Source organism: Cornus florida, unplaced genomic scaffold, assembly GCF_030987335.1.
Source record: "Cornus florida cultivar Cherokee Brave unplaced genomic scaffold, ASM3098733v1 CherokeeBrave_3.0.0_Hap2_Chr10, whole genome shotgun sequence".
In the NCBI taxonomy this organism is placed as follows: domain Eukaryota; kingdom Viridiplantae; phylum Streptophyta; class Magnoliopsida; order Cornales; family Cornaceae; genus Cornus; species Cornus florida.
The window spans coordinates 162,453-181,625 of NW_026775580.1; the positions used below are offsets into that span (position 1 = coordinate 162,453).

At 37.2% G+C, this 19,173-nt stretch overlaps 1 protein-coding gene and 2 pseudogenes across 3 annotated transcripts; all 3 read left to right on the forward strand.

Annotated features, from left to right (window-relative positions):
• The first annotated feature begins 1,255 nt into the window (after positions 1–1,255).
• LOC132278895 (dynamin-related protein 5A-like) lies at positions 1,256–5,680 on the forward strand. Of its 3 annotated transcripts, none has more exons than XM_059780797.1 (5): positions 1,260–2,109; positions 3,594–3,945; positions 4,327–4,453; positions 4,671–4,866; positions 5,503–5,680. In XM_059780797.1, the coding sequence occupies exons 3-5, from the start codon at positions 4,346–4,348 to the stop codon at positions 5,556–5,558; spliced, it is 360 nt and encodes a 119-aa protein (XP_059636780.1). In that variant the 5' UTR covers positions 1,260–2,109; positions 3,594–3,945; positions 4,327–4,345; the 3' UTR covers positions 5,559–5,680. The 3 variants fall into 3 exon arrangements, 2 of the variants coding, with proteins under 2 accessions (XP_059636780.1, XP_059636779.1); XM_059780796.1 differs by having other exon boundaries at positions 1,261–2,109; positions 4,322–4,453; XR_009471160.1 differs by having other exon boundaries at positions 1,256–2,109; positions 4,322–4,866.
• Positions 5,681–6,911: 1,231 nt separating this feature from the next.
• On the forward strand, positions 6,912–7,488 carry LOC132278897 (dynamin-related protein 5A-like; annotated as a pseudogene).
• LOC132278893 (ABC transporter B family member 11-like) lies at positions 7,352–17,593 on the forward strand (annotated as a pseudogene).
• Positions 17,594–19,173: the final 1,580 nt, after the last annotated feature.

A 19,173-nucleotide genomic window follows, 5' to 3' on the forward strand; every position in this document is an offset into this window, starting at 1 on the left:
GGGCTCATCCTTCACTTCCACATACTTTTATAGATAAGATACACTTGCTTGAGAGATAAACATAGTTGGATAAGCAAGTTATAACAAAGAAATAACACTGCAGCCTTGATTTCTACAAAACCCCAAAACTAAACCTCTCAAGGGTAAGTTGGTAATTCAGCCTCTAGTATCACCCAAACAATACTCCTCCAGTCTCCATTATGCCAAATACACCTACTTTGATGATTGTACATAATAAATCAGCAAGATAACAACAAAAGAGGTTCACAATAACAACTTCAGGGTTTTAACATTGGTTCTCAGCCTATGTCAAACACAGCCTTATAGTAATTGGAATTCTTAGCAACAGAAGGCTTTCATAGCTAGAATATAATGAATTACACTTGGTCTAAAGCAGGGACAAGATACACACACGTAAGGCCTCAACTAAGCAGCTCAAACAACATCAAAACAATTGCTCACAGCAGTTTTATTTTTGCCGCTGTAACATTCTGGTTTGAGAGGTACTTCAGTAAATTCGTGACTGGTCCTTATTGAATCTTGTTCTCCCAGCTTCAATTCATCAGATAACACTTGCTCAATGTGTCACTTCATAGTATGTAGCAAGATGTTTTTTATAGTTCAAAAACAGCTTATACTTCAGTTTTCTGCAGCAGGCTTTGTTATATGGACTTAAGGGTAATTTCATAGCAACACAACCTTGTTCATGATTCTCTGAGTCATGTAATATATGATTGCTCATATGAACATAACAATTAAACAGATGTATATCAGTTACAGCACTCACAGCTCACACATAACAAGTTTTTTAAACTTAAAACTCTATTTTGATAATAATTATGTTCTGAAAAAAATGAAACTATTTAAATAAATTTACTATTATACCCTTTTATCTTTTATCTTTTAAAAGATAAATTTTTAGATTTAACAATGTAATATAAAAATAAATAATAATTTGATAAAAATATTAGTGTTCTTTTGAATTCATGTTATACCTATAACTTATATGCTAGATAGGTAAAAAAAATTGTATGCTAGATAGGCAAAAGAAATGTTACTATTTTAATACAAATGAGTTAAATTAAAAGTTACTGATAAAAGATGAACAAAAATGATGGACTAGAGAACTGCATAATATTTATATGACAAATGCATAAAAAATATGAAACAAATATTTCAGTGATAAATTATATAAACTTCTCACAAATAGAATGTAAGAACAATTATACTTCTCACAAATAGAATGCAGAAATAATTATTTCAGTGATAAATTATATATAAACTTCTCACAAAATAGAAGAATGCAGAAACAATTATTTATGGGGCCTCAAAATTTATAGGCCCATGGATGATGGGCCACCAGAAAAAAAAAAAAAAAAAATCTAGGGCAAATAATTTCAGCCCTCCCCAATCGGCTCCATCTATCTCTGTTCTCGTTCTAAACTCTGAACTTGCCCTCTCTCTCTCTCTCTGCAACTGCAAACTACAAAATCTACAAGAATCAGAAGTTCAAAACCCATATATTTCAGTTTATCTATCTGTCTGCAAGAATCAAAAGTTCAAAACCAATTACCTATATCAAATCCCATATCGGCATATCATTTCAGATTGTTCAAAAAATCAAAACCCATATCTTTCAGTTTCCCTCGCCCGCTGTTCCAGTTCGGGTTCGCCGTTCGCATGCTTCAGCCGCTGTCTCTCAACTCTCAAGCTTGCCCATCTCTCTCTCTCTCTCTGCAACTGCTAACTTGTATGTATGGGTTTTGCTGCTAACGGCAGAAATTTCAAATTCCAAGTTCTGCTGCTAACGGCAGAAATTTCAAATTTCAAGTTCTCTCTTCTTCTCTTCTTTATTTCTACCAATTCTTTCCCTTCATCACCAGACCAACCAAGACCTGTATCCACAAACCACTTCCGTCTCTTTCTCTCTCATCTATTCTCTCTCCTCTCTTTCTTTTTCTCATTCTCTCTCTAACACGGTGAGACCCAATACCACCGCTGCCGCAGATGATGGAGAAGTCAGGCAGATCGATCAATCAAACGGAGCTCTGGGTTTGTGGCCGGCGGTAGGTGGTGAGCACCGGATGAAGAACAGGCGGCCCTAGAAATGTAAGGGTTTCTTCCCCTCTTTAGGCTGTAATTAGATATCACTTATGTGTAGGCTATATACTGCATCTGCTTCTGCATCTGATTTCTTTACCAAGTTTTCAATGAAAAATAAATGCCTATACCCATTTCCAATACAGCACCAAATCAAATAAAAGGCTAGGCAAGAACATCACAAAGAAGAACATAAATAACTGTAGACACAATTCATGGGAAGATGGAATCAAATCCTGCAATTGAACCCCCAGTAGCTGAATACACTCCCATAGCACTGCATCCAAATTCCCATAACAAAGGTGTCAAATAGATGTGAGACATAGCCCACTTTTCTGCAGATTCCCATAATTAGGAATTGCAGACTGAAGAACAAGAACAGTAGTCATAGAGGCTCTAGGCCTGCAATACCTTCACACGTTCTTATGCCACACAACACCATCAGAGGAAAGCCTGCACTTGTTCCAAACTGACTTGACAATTAATTTTCAATTCCCGAATCCCTCCACTTGCTCCTTGGTACCTAAAAATGTTAGGGTGAGCTATCAGCCCAGTAGGAAAAACCATATCAAGAGTTTCCTAGAGGTTTAACATACATGAGAATAAGCTTTACAGAGAATATGTAAAAGCATATATAAATATAGAAGATAGATGTTGAAAAACACTCAGACAAAAAGCTCAAGAACAAAGCGGAGGATCAAGATGATTTCAATATAGATCAATATCAGTTTGGCCAAAACATATGTAACAATTAAAAACAGATTGTGTCATGGCTTAACCAAGGAATTTAGGAATAAAACCACTCCACGCAACTCAAGCTATAGAGAACTCTACCCATGAATGTCAACATGAAGATGGAGATGAGATGGTGATGAATTCTACAATTCAGCCCCTATTCCTCTCCTTCCTTTCCTTCTTCTTTCTCTTACTAAACCCTCACTGCTGGAGCTCTCTTGCTCCCTCTCTACTGTTTTCTTTTCTTTGTCTTGGTTCAAGTGTGCATGTAATAGAAGAGAAGGCAGCAACAGGTGTAACCTCTGGGAACAAAATGTGTCCTATGGGTTGTATAAACAGGTGTGATGAGGTCCTAGGAAGCTGCCACTTGGATGCCAAAACTGTCCATCACTAAAAAGTTAATCACACTAATGCCCCAATAAAATCAATTAACTACCTAAACACGATTAAGAGTCAATAAGCTTGATTAAGAGTTACTAAGTTCGATTAAGAATCACTAAGCACGATTAAGAGTCACTAAACACAATTAAAAGGCCTAATAAAATCTTAGGATATCACATATATACTAATAAAGATGTCGTTGCTACTCCAACAATACGGAAATAAATTGTTCTGGGTTGCTTTGGTATGTTTTCTGAACAACTGGAATAAATTTTTGTAGTTAATGGCATAATGAAAGAATTTTTGTTTCCATCGTCTGGCACAATGAAATTGGTCCTAGTGAACATATTGAATTTGAATATTTCTGTATGGTGCAGGAGTTTAGTGACCAAAGGACAGGAGCACAATTTCAAATGATGAATTCTGCAGGCCAATATCTCAAGTGGACACTGAAATATTACGTCACCTACGTAAGGGTGTGAAGGTGGGATTTGATGAAGAAATGTTCAGGTCTCACCTTGGTTTTGGCTGTCTCAGAGATTATTTGGAGTTTGAGCTTCAGAAGCGATATAAAGAAGCTGCAACAGCAACTCTGGTTTGCTTGAACAACATTGCAACAAAGTCACTGTTGAACTAGCCAGAATGGACTTTAAAATAGTGGCCAATTCTGATGTTGCATATCTTTGAAGATCTGCAATGCTGCATGCTGCTTCCATCTGCAACCATGTGGTGGGTAATAGTAGACAATTTACTAATTTAATTATGAGCCTCATAAATATACCTAACTTTGCTGTTTAAGGGGATAGGTAATATTGAGTTGTTGAATTCCAAACTCTCTTGTAAAACATGTCATTTTGAGAGTGTAAATCAATAAAACACATGGTTGCTCTAGAAAGCAAGTCTAAGAACACATATTCGAGTCTAGCGATAGCCACTTTGCAAATAATGCCAAATGTTTTGTCTTTGCTTTTTCTGATTAATGAAGAGGTGAGACCAGTCTATCCTTCACAGCATCGTACATTATTAGGGTGCACTGGATAATTTTTTTTTTTTTTTTTTTGGGCTATTACTTTTTCTGATTACTGAAGGGAACATTGATTGACAGAGCAGCAGATCCTTCCCCTGAACAATGGGGAAGACAACAGAAGAGGAGCAGTCGGAGAGTGGGATTGGAAGCTGGCCTGGTGTTACAACAAATATCAAACCTCCCAATGCCACCTTCGACTCTATGAGGAAGGTGCTTTTTGAAAGTGTGATGCTTTTATTTTCGCTGCGCCACATACTCTATGGGATGTCCTCTAGTATAAAGATTTTTTGTAAAAGCAATCATGAAGTTCCGTTTATCCGCCTTATTTTGATTTGGTTCTGCCAATTGAATACAATCAAGTGGAATCCGATTTGAATGCAAGAAACTGGAGATCAGGGCATTTTTTTATTTTGATAAATTGTGACAGATGGCAAATATGTTACTTGCCCATGCTGGTCGAGGTGGAGGGAGAGGAGTTTCTGAAGCAGCTGCAGAGATTGCAGATGCTGTTGCACGGCCATGGCTTGCTCCCCTTCTTGACACTTTATGTGATCGGCTAGATTTTATGTCGGGGAACCTCTTTGATCTAGCTGTTGAGAGAAATCACCACTGCGGCTCAGACTGTAAGTATTCCTTGTATGCTTTTACTCTTAATTGACAGTATGCTTCCCCTTGGATTAGAAAGTCTTAAATAATAACATTAGACTACATAAGATTTTCCTTTATCATGGTATTCGCTGGATATAGAAATAATATTACTAACAGAAAATGTTTTTTACTGTTAGTTCCCTTGTCATAAATTTTTTTGCTAACAGAATAACGTTCATCAATTTTCAACTAAATTAAGTAATTCTTAGTCACTTATATTTTTAATGACAATTGCTCCTTCATGAGTATCAGTTACTGCCAGTTTAACAATATTTTCTATAAAAGCTTTTTGAGTTGTAGTAAGTCTTATATTGTCACGGTGTTGCATGTTGTAGTGAAGCAAAAACTTTAACTGGTGCTTTTCTTTCTTATGGTCTCCATGTCTCAAGATCCTAAGATAGATTTATAGTAATAATATATATTTGTTATGGAGAATCGAGACATGAGCAAAGCAATACAAAGAAGAAAAAACATCCCCTATAAAATTTATCTTTTTTAATGTTTTCTTTCTTTTGTTTTTTGGTTGTATTCAGCAAATTGCACCTTTTTACTCAAAACTAGTTAAAATATTTGCTTTCAATAAATATTAAATATATATATTTTTCCTGCAGATGGAAGAAATAATGGAGATATTGATGGGTATGTGGGTTTCCATGCTGCTTTATGACACTCTTAACTGTTCTATATAGAGGAAATTGCGAAACACTGCAAGCAGCTAGTTTGGCACCATCTTGATTCAGTTACAAGCCTATAGTCTCTGGAGTGCTATGATATTGACTTAAAAGGGGAGCTTCATGTCACGATCCGATTCCTAACGACGCCATGAGCATAGAAGATACGCATGCTGGTTGGCTAAGAACATTCATTGACTGGGAATGGTTCCAGGGAAGGGGCGTGCAGGACCACAGGATGGTACCTCTTCAGAGTTCAGGCAGGTCGACTCGGTTCAGTTCGAGGTGCTTGTCGCTAGTCTTGGACTTGACTATGAAGAAGGGAGTTGGCCATCCCTGCACAAACTGGTCGGGAGCTGGAGCCGTTCCTCTGACGAGGCCATGGCAGGCCGAAACCAGTCAGCATGTATCCTTGGGAGTGCAGGTCGTGGTGGCTGACCAGGGCGCTTGCGCGAGCTGAAGCAACGCCTTGGTGCCGCACGGGCCGTGCCGCTGCGCCAAATCTCTAGGCCCGTGACAAATGGTATCAGAGCAGGACTTGGGGAAAAGCACAAAGGTGTGCCCCCTTGTCGATCCGAGGGTCTTGAGAATGAAGACGGTGCACTAGAGCGTCGGTGGGCAATCAATGCTGTTGGAGGAGAGCCTCCATCTCCCCATGAAGATGCGTCCTTTAAGCCGGAGGGCCGCGCGCATCGGATGGCCGGAGGGCCGCGCGCACCAAAGTTCTTGCAAGTTCAAGAGGCGTGCAAACCGTTGTGAAGGGCGGGTATCAAGTCAGCCGGAGGGCGCTTGTTTGCTCGGGGTGTCGCGGAGGCGGCATAACGTGGGGTTGCGTCCCGAAGAAGTGGGCGTCCCTTTAGCCCGAAACCCTATCATTGGGCAAGTGCAGCCAGGGGTTGTACAAGGAAGCGATGGTGGGTAGGCGAGCATACCACCTGGAGGAGAGAGACTTTGGAATGTTGGACGCAGCGGAGTCAGCGCCGCACTGCGACGAGGGCGTCGCAGGATTTGGGTGGGGGAGAATGTCACGATCCGATTCCTAACGACGCCATGAGCATAGAAGATACGCATGCTGGTTGGCTAAGAACATTCATTGACTGGGAATGGTTCCAGGGAAGGGGCGTGCAGGACCACAGGATGGTACCTCTTCAGAGTTCAGGCAGGTCGACTCGGTTCAGTTCGAGGTGCTTGTCGCTAGTCTTGGACTTGACTATGAAGAAGGGAGTTGGCCATCCCTGCACAAACTGGTCGGGAGCTGGAGCCGTTCCCCTGACGAGGCCATGGCAGGCCGAAACCAGTCAGCATGTATCCTTGGGAGGGCAGGTCGTGGTGGCTGACCAGGGCGCTTGCGCGAGCTGAAGCAACGCCTTGGTGCCGCACGGGCCGTGCCGCTGCGCCAAATCTCTAGGCCCGTGACATTCAGCTCAGGTGCAAACTCTTTTTACAGATTTAACCAGGAATCCGCTGCTGCTTCATATCTCGAGCTATCTGATAGGGGGCCAGCTTTGCGTGATGAAACTAAGAGAGACCAAGGGAATATACCTCCAGAAAAGAATGCACAGCAGGCCACTCCAGGAAAAGGTGCCAAAGCCAGAGATGCTCTGCGTGAAAGCCATATGATTGTGCTTAGACCCCATCACCTTATCAGCCATGTGATGTGGTTAAGAAGGAACTTGGAGACTGCCTTGAGATTGGAGCAAGAAAACAGCACACAAGAATGTTAGGCAATAGCAGAAATCCAGATCTTTTGAGAGACCAAAATGGTGTTGGTTTTCTATTTGCAAGTGGAGGAAATGGTTCAAGATCAGGCACGGCATAATCAGAGATTTGTTCATCAGCCGCACAACATTTTGCTGGGATATGTGAAATTCTTGTTTAGCAAATTTTGTCTTGAACCTTGAGCTCGGCTCCTTAACCCCTTGGTAAGCTTTTAAGATTTTTTTTCTCTCAAACTTATTTGCCTTCACATGAATATGCATATCTAGGGCGGATTGCTTGGGGCAATAGTAATCCCTTTTACGAGTATGCATATCCTCAATTAAAACCTGAATGCAGAATACATTGTAAGATAGTAATAATTATTGTAGAATCCACCTTAGTGGCTTTTGTACAGCATCGTTGATTACTAATGGCATTTTCCCAAGGAAGAACATGTTCTGTTCACTTCTGTCTCTTTCCAGAATATAAGGTGCAGATGGCATGCTATTCCAATTTTCTCATAAATTTTACTCATCATTCCCCTACCGTTTTGGGCTTTTTAGAGCTTGATGGTTTTGGTTTGGTTTGTCTGACCAATCTATATTACTGTACATTTATTAAAATGCTACAGGCAACCTTCTTTTTTGTTTTAAAATGTTTGACCTCTATCATTTTAATAACACATCAACAGACCAATTAAATATGAATTTATGCTTGCTCATTAATAGGATTATGGTCAACAGAACAACAGTTATTGTTGCCCATCGTTTGAGCACGGTGAGGAATTCCCGTATGATTGCCATGATTCATCAAGGAAAATTGGTAGAAAAAGATATCTTAGATTGTGCTTTGCTAATTATTATGTAACATATGCAGAAAATCTAAAAGTTACTACTCATGTCATAACTAGTGATATGATTTTTAACTGGCTTGTAGTTTTCTTATTCATACTGTGTGATATTTCTATGTTTTGAGAAAATTCCCAATAAAATCCCAGTTCTTTTTAGTTACAATGGAAGGTGTGCTTCTTTCTACTATAATATACATTGCTTTCCCACAAGTAATTTTATTAAAAAAATTGTAAATACATTCCAATGAATTTTCTAGGTAATTACAAATTTTTTAAAATTTCCTCATTTTGTTCCTAAATCGCAACTTCTTGTTTTACTGTTTTTCAACTTAGTTCTCATAGATCAGAGAGAAATGTATGTCAGTTGGTGTCATATTTGTTAATTGAACAGGCTCACATTTGGAACTGTGTAAGAATCACTCTCAGCTCATACGATTGCTAGAAGTGAACAAAGATTCACAACTACAAGGTGCAGTTGAGCAAGAAAAAGTCACAAATTAATACGGAATCTGGTTGACAGTCAAGTCAACGAAAGTCTTTCCTGCGTTCCACAAGTTTGGGGATCATCTGGATCAGTAAACAACAACCACCGCTCACTCTCTGTCCCATTTGGTCCACTACCACCACCAGGAGCGCGTGTTCCTGACACTGGATTAACAGAATCCAGTGGCACCTATAAAAACTGTCAAAAAAGTGTCGACAAGTTCCTGCCGCCTTGCCTTTCTCAACAAACCAGAGGTTCTGGTTCTGATAGCATGAGCCGTTTCTGCAATTATTAATGGTGTGATAATGTTACTGGATTAGCTGGTATTATTTCTCATTTCTTTTACAGGATTTTTAATGCCCTTATCTCAAATGAATGTCTAATTGGCTTTACTTTTTATTTCTATTTGGTTGCATCTGCTTTGTATTTTTCTTTAGATTGTCGCTTCCATTTCTCACAAGGCAGAGATTGGGTTGGCTGGGCGCTTCTATATGTTATAGAAGTTTTGTTTTTGAAGGTAAATCATATGAAACTTTTTTTTTTTTTTCTTTTTTTTTTAAAATCTTTATGATTAGCCACATTGGGATGCATATTTGTGAATTCAGTTCAGTTTTTCTTACTACTGTTGTATGCTTGAATATTTATATTTTTCAATTTGTCTATGTTTCATGTTACTCGGAAGAGCTCGAAAAGGGTAGGAGAAAAAAGATATGAGAGAATTGTAAGATTTGAAAAATTAAAATTCGGATGAAATGTAAAAGAAAAAAAAGAAGAGCTAAAATGAAGTTATAGTTTTTGTTTTTTTAGGTTTTGTGTAGCTTCGAATGAAGTTTTAGTGTTTTAGTGCCACGTGAAGGAGAACACTTTCACCTTATGCTTGTGTTTATCATATTGGAAGCAAATCAGATATTTACAACCTTTTGTTGCAATGTGGAAATTTCAGGTCTTCAGGGCTGGCATCTCACTTCATGAGTACATTTGGTGCCGGTCAAGCTGTTGCATTCCAAATGTTTGAGACTATATATAGTAAGCCAGAGATAGATGCATATGACATGAAGGGAAAAATATTGGATGACATTAGTGTGGACGCAGAGTGAAGATATGTCCATTTTAGTTATCCAGCCATACCAGATGAGCAAATATTCAGTTCATTCTTTCTTTCCATCCCTAGTGGCACAACTGCAGCTTTGGTTGGACGTCGTGGAAGCGTGAAGTCAACAGTGATCCGTCTTATTTATAGATTTTATGATCCACAAACTGGTGAAGTACTTATTGATTGAATTAATCTAAAAGTGTTCCAGCTTAAATGGAGTTTGGAGAAAATTGGTTTCTCAGCCAAGAACTAGCATTGTTCGCATCCAGGATTGAGGATAATATTGTGTATGGAAGGACGGGGCAATAATTGAGGGGGTTAGAGCTGCAGCTGAGCTTGCAAATGCTGCCAAATTCGTTGATAAGCTACCTCCATTTTGTTACGCTTTCTGTATTCCTCTTCACTTCCATGAAAATGCGATTATTTAATTTGCCTTTGAATTTTAAATTTTAATTCAGGGACTATTCACAATGGTGGGTGAGCACAGAATTCAACTGTCTGTTTGACAGGAGCAACGAGTTGTCATTGCCAACAATTATGAAAGCCCGCGAATTCTACTTCTAGATGAAGCACCAAGTGTACTTGATGGTGAATCCGAGAGGGTTGTGCAAGAAACATTGTATAGGATTATGGTCAACAAAACAACAGTTATTGTTGCCCATTGTTTGAGCACAGTGAGGAATGCTGATATGATTGCCGTGATTCATCAAGGTGGTTGAAAAAGGTTTCTTAGATTGTGCTTTGCTAATTGACATGTAATTATATCAATATACAGAAAATCTAAAGGTTATTTCTCATTCCTTAACTGGTGATATGATTTTTAATTGGCTTGTAGTTTTCTTCTTCATAGATATTTCCATGTTTTGAGAAAATTCCCAATTAAATCCAAGTTCCTATTAGTTACAATGGAAAATGTGCTTCTTTCTACTATAGTATACATTGCTTTCCTAAAGGTAATTTCTTTTAAAGAAAAAAAAAATTGTAAATACGTTCTAATGAAATTTTCCTGGTAATTACAATTTTTAAAAAATTTCTTCATTTTGTTCCTAAATCTCAACTTCTTTTTTTATTGTTTTTCAACATAGTTCTCATAGATCAGGGGGACATGTATGTCAATTAGTGTCATATTTGTTAATTGAACAGGCTCACATTTGGAACTAATCAAGGATCACTCTCAGCTAATACGATTGCTAGAAGTGAACAAAGATTCACAACTACAAGGTGAAATTGCAAGACAAAGTCAGAAATTAATACGGAATCTGGTTGACAGTCAAGTCAGCGAATGTCTTTTCTGTGTTCCACAAGTTTGGGGATCATCTGGATCAGCAAACAACAACTGTTCGTTCTCTGTCCCATTTGGTCCACTAGCACCAGCAGGAACAAGTGTTCCTGAAACACCTATAAAAACTGTCAGGAAAGTGTCAAGAAGGTCCCCTGCCGCCTTGCCTATCTCAACAAACCAGAGGTTCTGGTTCTGATAGCAGTAGCCCTATCTGCAATAATTAATGGTGTGATTACGTTACTGGATTAGCTGGTTTGGTTTCTCATTTCTTTTACAACTTCCATTCCAATTGGAATTTTAATGCCCTTATCTCAAATGAATGTATAGTTGGTTTTACTTTTTATTTCTATTTTGGTTGTATCTGCTTTGTATTTTTCTTTAGATTGTCTGTTCCTTTTCTCACAAGGCAGAGACTGGGTTGGCTGGGCGCTTCTATATGTTATGGAAGTTCTGTTTTCGAATGTAAATCATATGAAATAATGAAACTATTTTCTTTTGCTTATTTTTTTTTTAATATTTTATGATTAGCCACATTGGGATGCATATTTTTGTATCCAGTTCAGTTTTTCTTACTACTTGTATATGCTTGAATATTTATCTTTTTGAATTTGTCGATGTTTCACGTTACTCTGAATAGCTCGAAAAGGGAGGGAAAAAAATTTTATGAGCTAAGTCACATAATTCTTCTAAATGGGTGACGCTCTCACGCTCCCACAGCCGCTCTATGTGACTTAGGTTATGAGCGAATTGTATGATGTGAAAATTAAAATTCCTATGAGATGTAAAAGAAAAAAAAGAGCTAAAATGAAGTTATAGTTTTTGTTTTTTTACCTTTTTTTGTAGCTTCTAATGAATTTATAGTGTTTTAGTACCACATGAAGGAGAATGTTTTCACCTTATGCTTGAGTTTGTCAGATTGGAAGCAATTCATATATTTACAAATTACAACCTTTTCCTGCAATGTGATATTTCAGGTCTTCAGGGCAGGATCTCACTTCATGAGTTTATTTGGTGCTGGTCAAGCTGCTACATTCCAGATGGTTGAGACTATATATAGGAAGCCAGAGATAGATGCATATGACATGAAGGGAAAAATATTGGATGACATAAGTCTGGAGGCAGAGCGAAGATATGTCCATTTTAGTTATCTAGCCATACCAGATGAGCAAATATTCAGTGCACTCTCTCTTTCCATCCCTAGTGGCACAACTGCAGCTTTGATTGGACATAGTGGAAGCGTGAAGTCAACAGTGATCTGTCTGATCTATAGATTTTATGATCCACAATCTGGTGTACTTACTGATGGAATTAATCTAAAAGTGTTCCAGCTTAAATGGATTTGGGAGAGAATTGGTCTCGTCAGTCAGGAACCCGTGTTGTTCGCTTCCAGGGGTGAGGATAATATTATGTATGGGAAGCCTACCTGATATTTGTAGGGATGGATCCGCCACTTACTTAGGTGCTCTTGACAGGAGAACAACTATGATGCATAGATGAGTTTCTGACAATTGTATCAATGCTTTCAGTGCATCAATGTTCTTTAGACCTATGGACATGGCGGACGATAGTGATGTTGCATGGGAAAAATTCTTTGTTTCAGAATCTGACCACCTCACAGTACTAAATGTTTACCAGCAATGGAACCTAATCAATACCGGGGTGATTGGTGCAATAATCACTTTTTACATGTAAAAGGGTTTCGGAAAACAAGAAGGGTGAGATCCTAGTTACTCAATATTCTGAAAACACTGAAATCCCACTCAAATCCTGTGGACTTGTTTGGGATATTGTGAGGAAGTTTATCTGTTCTGAATAATTTCACAATTCAGCAAGGCTTAAAGGTGTTGGGGGTGTTTGTTAATTTGCGGAATGGGATGCCTTGCCACTTGCACCCAAGCAGTGCTCTGTATGGTTTTGGTGACACCCCAGATTATGTGGTTGGTCATGGGTTGATCTTGACGATAAAGGAATACAAGCATTGTGGAACATTTGTAGAGCCCTAGTGGTTGGATGAATTGGGCCCCATGTTCTTTTTGGTGAAGGACTCGAATACATCAATGCTGGAGCACAAAATGAAGCAGAACTACCGAACGGGGGATTTAATACAGAAAAACCCTGCAATAAAACCAAGCAAGGTTTTGGGGCCACCGACTTAACTAAGACCACTTCTCCTACAGTTTCTGAAGCAGATACACTTAGCTCTTCAAATGTTCCTTCTTCTTTTGGCCTAGACTATTATGTCTGCCTTGGACATGTTTAAGAGTTCCTTCAAATCAGGTATGCCCTTTCTGGTTACATGTGAGCATGGTTTTCATGGTTCAATTTCTGGTGCCCTTCAACGTTAAATTGTTTTTTTTTTTTTCTTTCTTCTACATGAGCTCAAAATTATGTTTTTCTTTCTAAATAAACTATGGAACTCCTTTCTCGAAAAAGATAAACTTTGTAATTGGTGGGTGACAAAGTGAGATTCACTGCTTCTGCTTCTGGCAGCTTATATTCAACATTGTCTACTTCAAAGTATAATTTTATAGTATTGTGCTGTCAAGACTACCTTTTATGTTATCATTTCTTTTAATTTGGGGATGACTTGTATTTTAATCTCTCAGCGCTTCATCCCTATATGCTGGTTATTTATTTAGTGGTATTGTTTTTGCATTTCCTTTTAGGGTATGCTTTAAGTTTCTTTCCTTTGTTTTTCATCTAATAAGTTAAATCACGTGGTCTGTATTAGTTTCGAAACTTTCTGTTGCCTTTGCTCTTGGAGCTTTCAAATTTGATTCATAGATTCATTGGCTAATCTCTGTGTTCATTCATCAGTCACTGACTAAGGTTAACACTTCTAAATGTCAATGTAATTTCATTAAGGTGAAATCATATATATGGAATAATCTTCTACCGTGGGAAATGTTTACTTGGTATGTTCTGTTGTGCTGGATATTTTTTGGGATGTGTTGCATTCTTTGTCAGCGCATTTTCTATCTTCCTTTCTTTTGTTTGAAGGAGGTTGTACCTCCTTTTTCTCTTGTACTTATTATTTGAATTTTAATGAAACCAACACATTTAGGAATTTTTTTTTTTTACTTGGTATGAGCCTGTGGCCTGTAAAACATGTCTATTTTTTTCTATTCTTTGTATTGGCGTTTTCATAACGATTGGCTATGTAATTTTTTTTTTTTTGTCTACATGTATGTGGCAAGCATTACTTGTGTGGAATGTTGTATGTGTATCTATTGTACCTCTCTCTCTTGTGACAATTTAAATTTTGCTATGGTAAGTGTCTCAGTTTCTGTCTGCATATCTATGTCAATTTTTAGGGGACCAACTTTTGAGATTGGAGGGAAGGTCTTATTATCTTTTGAAGGAAATCCTCATTGAAAATCAGTGTTAGATTTGATAAGCCCATAGATGATGGAATTGACATATGGGGTCCTATTGAGGTGGGTCATTATTCTTCCGTAAGGTGAGGCCCTAATTTGTTATTATTTTCCACATGCTCACGGCTTTATAAATTTTGTTATGTCTTCAATATTGCCAAGTCCCATTCTGCCACTCTCACTCCTAATCCCTCTAGTTTGTGATCTTTGCTTAGAAGCCCCTGGCGTGGAAGATTTGGATAAGTTACTCTTCAACATGTTATTTGAGGTAGGCCTTATATTCTATTCAAGTCATTTGGTTTCTTATGTCTCAGATTTGTGGTTTATCATCAGTTCATTAAATAAATACCTTTTAAGTTACTGATCAAAAAAAAAAAAAAAAAAAAAAGAAAAACCTTTTAAGTTCCACTATTATATTATATATATATATTTTTATTAAGCTTGTTGGTCCAGTAATTTCTGCATCAAAGTTTTGGATGCTTTTGAGCTGTGATTTATGGGTAGTAAGATATACTCCTTTTGCAGACATCAAAGGGTTTCTATCAGATGTCAAACCTCCTCGTGATGCAGAATATATAAAAAAATCCATTTGAGGTAGAATTGCATTTGCATTTACCATTCCATTTCTGATTGTTTCTTATAAGTTGTCTGTTTTTTGTGTGGTGTTTGTATTTTGTATGGTTTATCTGCAGCTCCCAAGAAAACTGTTAAGACATCGGATTTCACATCCTCTTCATTTAGTGGTGCCTTGATATCCTGCCACATGAGGATATCAGTGGGAAGATCACACCTGCCCTTTTAAAAGGCATAGAAGTCATGATTGGAAGGTCTGGCCATTAGCATACATGAGCTTCGCTTGAAATATAGTATTGTGTGTTTGTGTGGGTACAGTTTTAATTCTTGTTAACTGACCACCTTGAACTTCTTCTTTCCTTGTATATCAGATTCATTTGGAATCTATTGAAGCTGTTAACAAAATCTTGGAAGAGGCCAGTAAGCGCATTCAGCCAACCGGAACTGGTATACAATTATTTTGCATGATTAGAACTAGCTATACATTTTAAGTTTTAACTATGACCAAACAAGCATCATCCTTATTGTACTTCTTATTTTGTTTGTAATGTTGTCTATCTGTTGTTTTTCTGTTGATTGGCAGTGGATTTATTCAGATCTCTTAGAAGACGCCTATTCAACATCAATAAAAAATTAGTTATGGCAAGTATGGCTGCTGTAGGTGCTGCCGCATCTGCAATGGTGATCAATTGATAAGTCAAGCAAGGTTTGTTGGCTTTCAACCTGCATTTACCTCTTTTTACTCTGTTTTTCTTATATATCTGACATTAATATGTTAAGTGGTTTGCTGCAGGGCATTCTATCAGACGTTTTGAAATGCCTGGGTGACAATAAAAAAGAATTTGACAGAATCTTCTTTGACTACTTTAGAGTCTTGGCTTGCTGCTGTACATCTTGACAAAACGGTTACTATCTGTTCATTTATTCTATTTCATTGTACTTTTTGTGCATTATATTAATGCTTGTCCGATATTATGACAATTCTATGTCCATTTTAGGTTGGAATTATTTTTTGGCATGTATTTATTTTTGGTTAAACTAAAGGGTGGTAATATTCGTAGTAATTTTATGTGCTTGTATAATTGTTTAATTGAATTTCCTTTGTGTTTCAGGCTATCTTTTAGATGGAGAGTGAGAGATGCTTGAAAAAGAAGTGAGATGAGATGTACAAAAAAAAAAAAAAAAAAAAAAAAAGAAAGAAAAAAGAAAAGAAAAGAGGATGTCAGATTTGTATGAGAAAAAAAGATAGAAGTAGGGAAAAAAAATGTGAGAAGAAAGAAAATAGACTGTATGAAAAGGAAAAAAAAAAAAGAGAGGGAGAAGTTGTGATAAAAGAGGGAGAGTGAGTTACATGTGAAAAAAAAAAAAAAGGATTGAAAAGGGAAAAAAAAAGAGGGAGATTGGGTTAGATGTGAAAAAAAAGAGTAAAAAATGAGGCACTGAAGGCATATAATATTATGCGTTGTGCTGTGGTGAAACTCTACCCACTGTGCGACAATCTCGTCATAATCCTATCAGGTAATTTCTTTCTCTTTCTGTCTCTCTTACACTCAAAAACTTAAAGGCTTAAAATGTGTGAGGGTGTACCCTCTATCTCTGATTCTCTTTCTTTCTTAATTTCAGTTTTTCTGCCCTCAGCTAAAATTGGTGTGTAATTTCTTTTGTTTTGTATTCCTCTTAGGTTGTTGCTTCGAGTTTTAGGAAAGCAGAACATGGTTGGGTGCTTCAATGTGATATGGAACTTTCTTTTTGGGTGGTAGATAATATTAATTCAAGTGGTTTTCCTTTCTATACTTGCTCATATTTTTTTGCTTAGCGAATATAGGTAGTATTTTCTTCGTTCTAATCAATTTTAGTTCTGACAGTGCTGTGGTTCGCTTGAACATGGCAGGAAAGATTGTGAAAATGAATTAAAGGTAGCTTAGCATTTTGTTGATTGGGAACAATTTTTGTTTTTGGGTTTTGTGATATGAGAGTGCAAATATAAGAGATGGGGCTTGAGAATGAATACTGTACCATTAGGGGTGATGTGGTCGTGGATCGTGGGTTGTTTGATTTCATGGGAAAGGAGGAGGAGGAGAAGCCTCAAGGGGAGTGAAAATACTTGTTCCCTAGTCTGATAATTTATGCATACTTATCATGTATATTTGTTTAATTTATTTATGTATATGTGTCTAGAAATCAATGCCATAAACGTTGAATTGTTCAATCAAGAGTCAATTGAAAAGATAAAAGTTTGGAAACACAATTTTGAAATTGATTCTGATTAAACATAGAAGTTTGAATAATTTCTAGTAAAAGTTTCGGTTTATTTGTTTCTTTATAGTAAGAAACTTGTGAAATTATTCACACACACACTAACTCACATTTATATGATCTTTCTTCAAAGTTGCGAACTTAGACTCAAATAATGAGTAACATCTTAAGGTAATATAAGATGATGGCATTTGAAAAAAAAAAGTGAGGTGCAAAGCAAAAAGAAAAAAAAAAAGCGTGTTTTTGCAGTTGAAAAGAATCGAAAAATCTCCAACGAGATGGCTGCAAAAAGTTTCTTATGAAAAAGGCTACCTAGTGAGATCAGACCGAAAGCTTCCTTGACTCTAAAAAAATGGGAATAAGGGAAAATAGCTGGCTACTCATTAGAGTGAAAGCCGTCATAGAAACACAAAGAAACAAATGAGAGGTTTTGCAGTTGAAAAGAAACGAAAAATCTCCAATGAGATGGCTGCAAAAAGTTTCTTATGAAAAAGGCTACCTAGTGAGATCAGACCGAAAGCTTCCTTGTCTCGAAAAAATGGGAATAAGGGAAAATAGCTGGCTACTCATTAGAGTGAAAGCCGTCATAGAAACACAAAAGAAAAAAACTAGAGAGGTTTCAAAGAGAAAAAGAAAAGAGCGAAAATTCACATGCTTTTGAAATCTTTGAATCTTTTGTGTGAAATTTATTTTTGTTTTTGAACACAAATTTGAAACTGATTATATTTGTGTTGAGTTTATTTCTAATGCACATATTAAATGGACTAAGTTGATTACTATTGGTTTATAAATGGACTAGAAATCTTTGAACCTAATTATGAGAATTTTTATGTTTATAAAGATAATAGAATAAAAATTTGTGGGTCCAAATAATGTTCAATTTGATTGATGATTTATTGACACTTCGAAAACCTTGGCATGTTTAGACTTATATATTTATATATGTGTCGTTGCATATCATCACAAAATTGAAAAATGACAAAAATATATTTCTTTATAATTTTGTTTATTTGTGTCTTTATTTATTTATTTGATCATATGAGAGATCATGTAGGGTGTACGAGGACTTAAAATTGCAAAAGAAGCAATTTAGGGCATTTTTAGGTACGTCGCTCGAAGCCATAGCAAGGCTCCATCGATCGACCCTTGAAATCAAATCAATCGATGCAAGTGTCTCTCAGTTCCATTGAGTTTGCAACTCGTTTCTGTCTCATTTGGTCTACCAGCATCAGCTGGACCGAGTGTTCCTGAAACTGCATTAAGAACCCCATGGCTACCTATCAAAACTGTCAGAACAGGGTCTAGAAGTTCCACTGCGCCTCCTTGCCTATGTCTACAAGCCAGAGGTTCCGGTACTGATAGCAGGAGCCGTATCTGCAATTATTAATGGTGGGATAACATAACTGCATTAGCTTTGTGGTTTCTCATTTCTTTTACAACTTTCAGTCCAATTGTATGTGCTTTAAAATTTAGCTAATGCCAATTTATGTATGTTTTGGGTTACTCAGAAGAAGAAGTGAGTTGTGCTCAGAAGGGAAGCATAATATTTGGAACTACTCAAGGATCCTGATGGAGCGTACTCTCAGCTCATATGATTTCTAGAAGTGACCAAGACAAGTCATAAATTACTATGGAATCTGGTAGATAATCAAGTCAACAAATTTCATTCCTGCATTCCACAAGTTGGGAATCATCTGGAGGAGGAAACAACAATCACCTCCCACTGTGTCTCACAAGGGAGAGTTTGGCTTGGCTGGGTGCTTTTATATGTTATAGAAGTTTTGTTTAGGAAGGTAAATCAAATGAAACATTGAGGTTTCGGTTGCTCTTACTGCTGTTATTTGCTTGAATGTTTATCTTTTTCAATTTATCTATGTTTCATGTTACTCCGAAGAGCTGAAATGGAAAGGACAAAAAGTTAGTAGAGTTGTAAGATGTGCAAAGTTAAGAATCGGGATGGGATGTAAAAGAATAAGATGAGCTAAAATGAAGTTCTGGTTT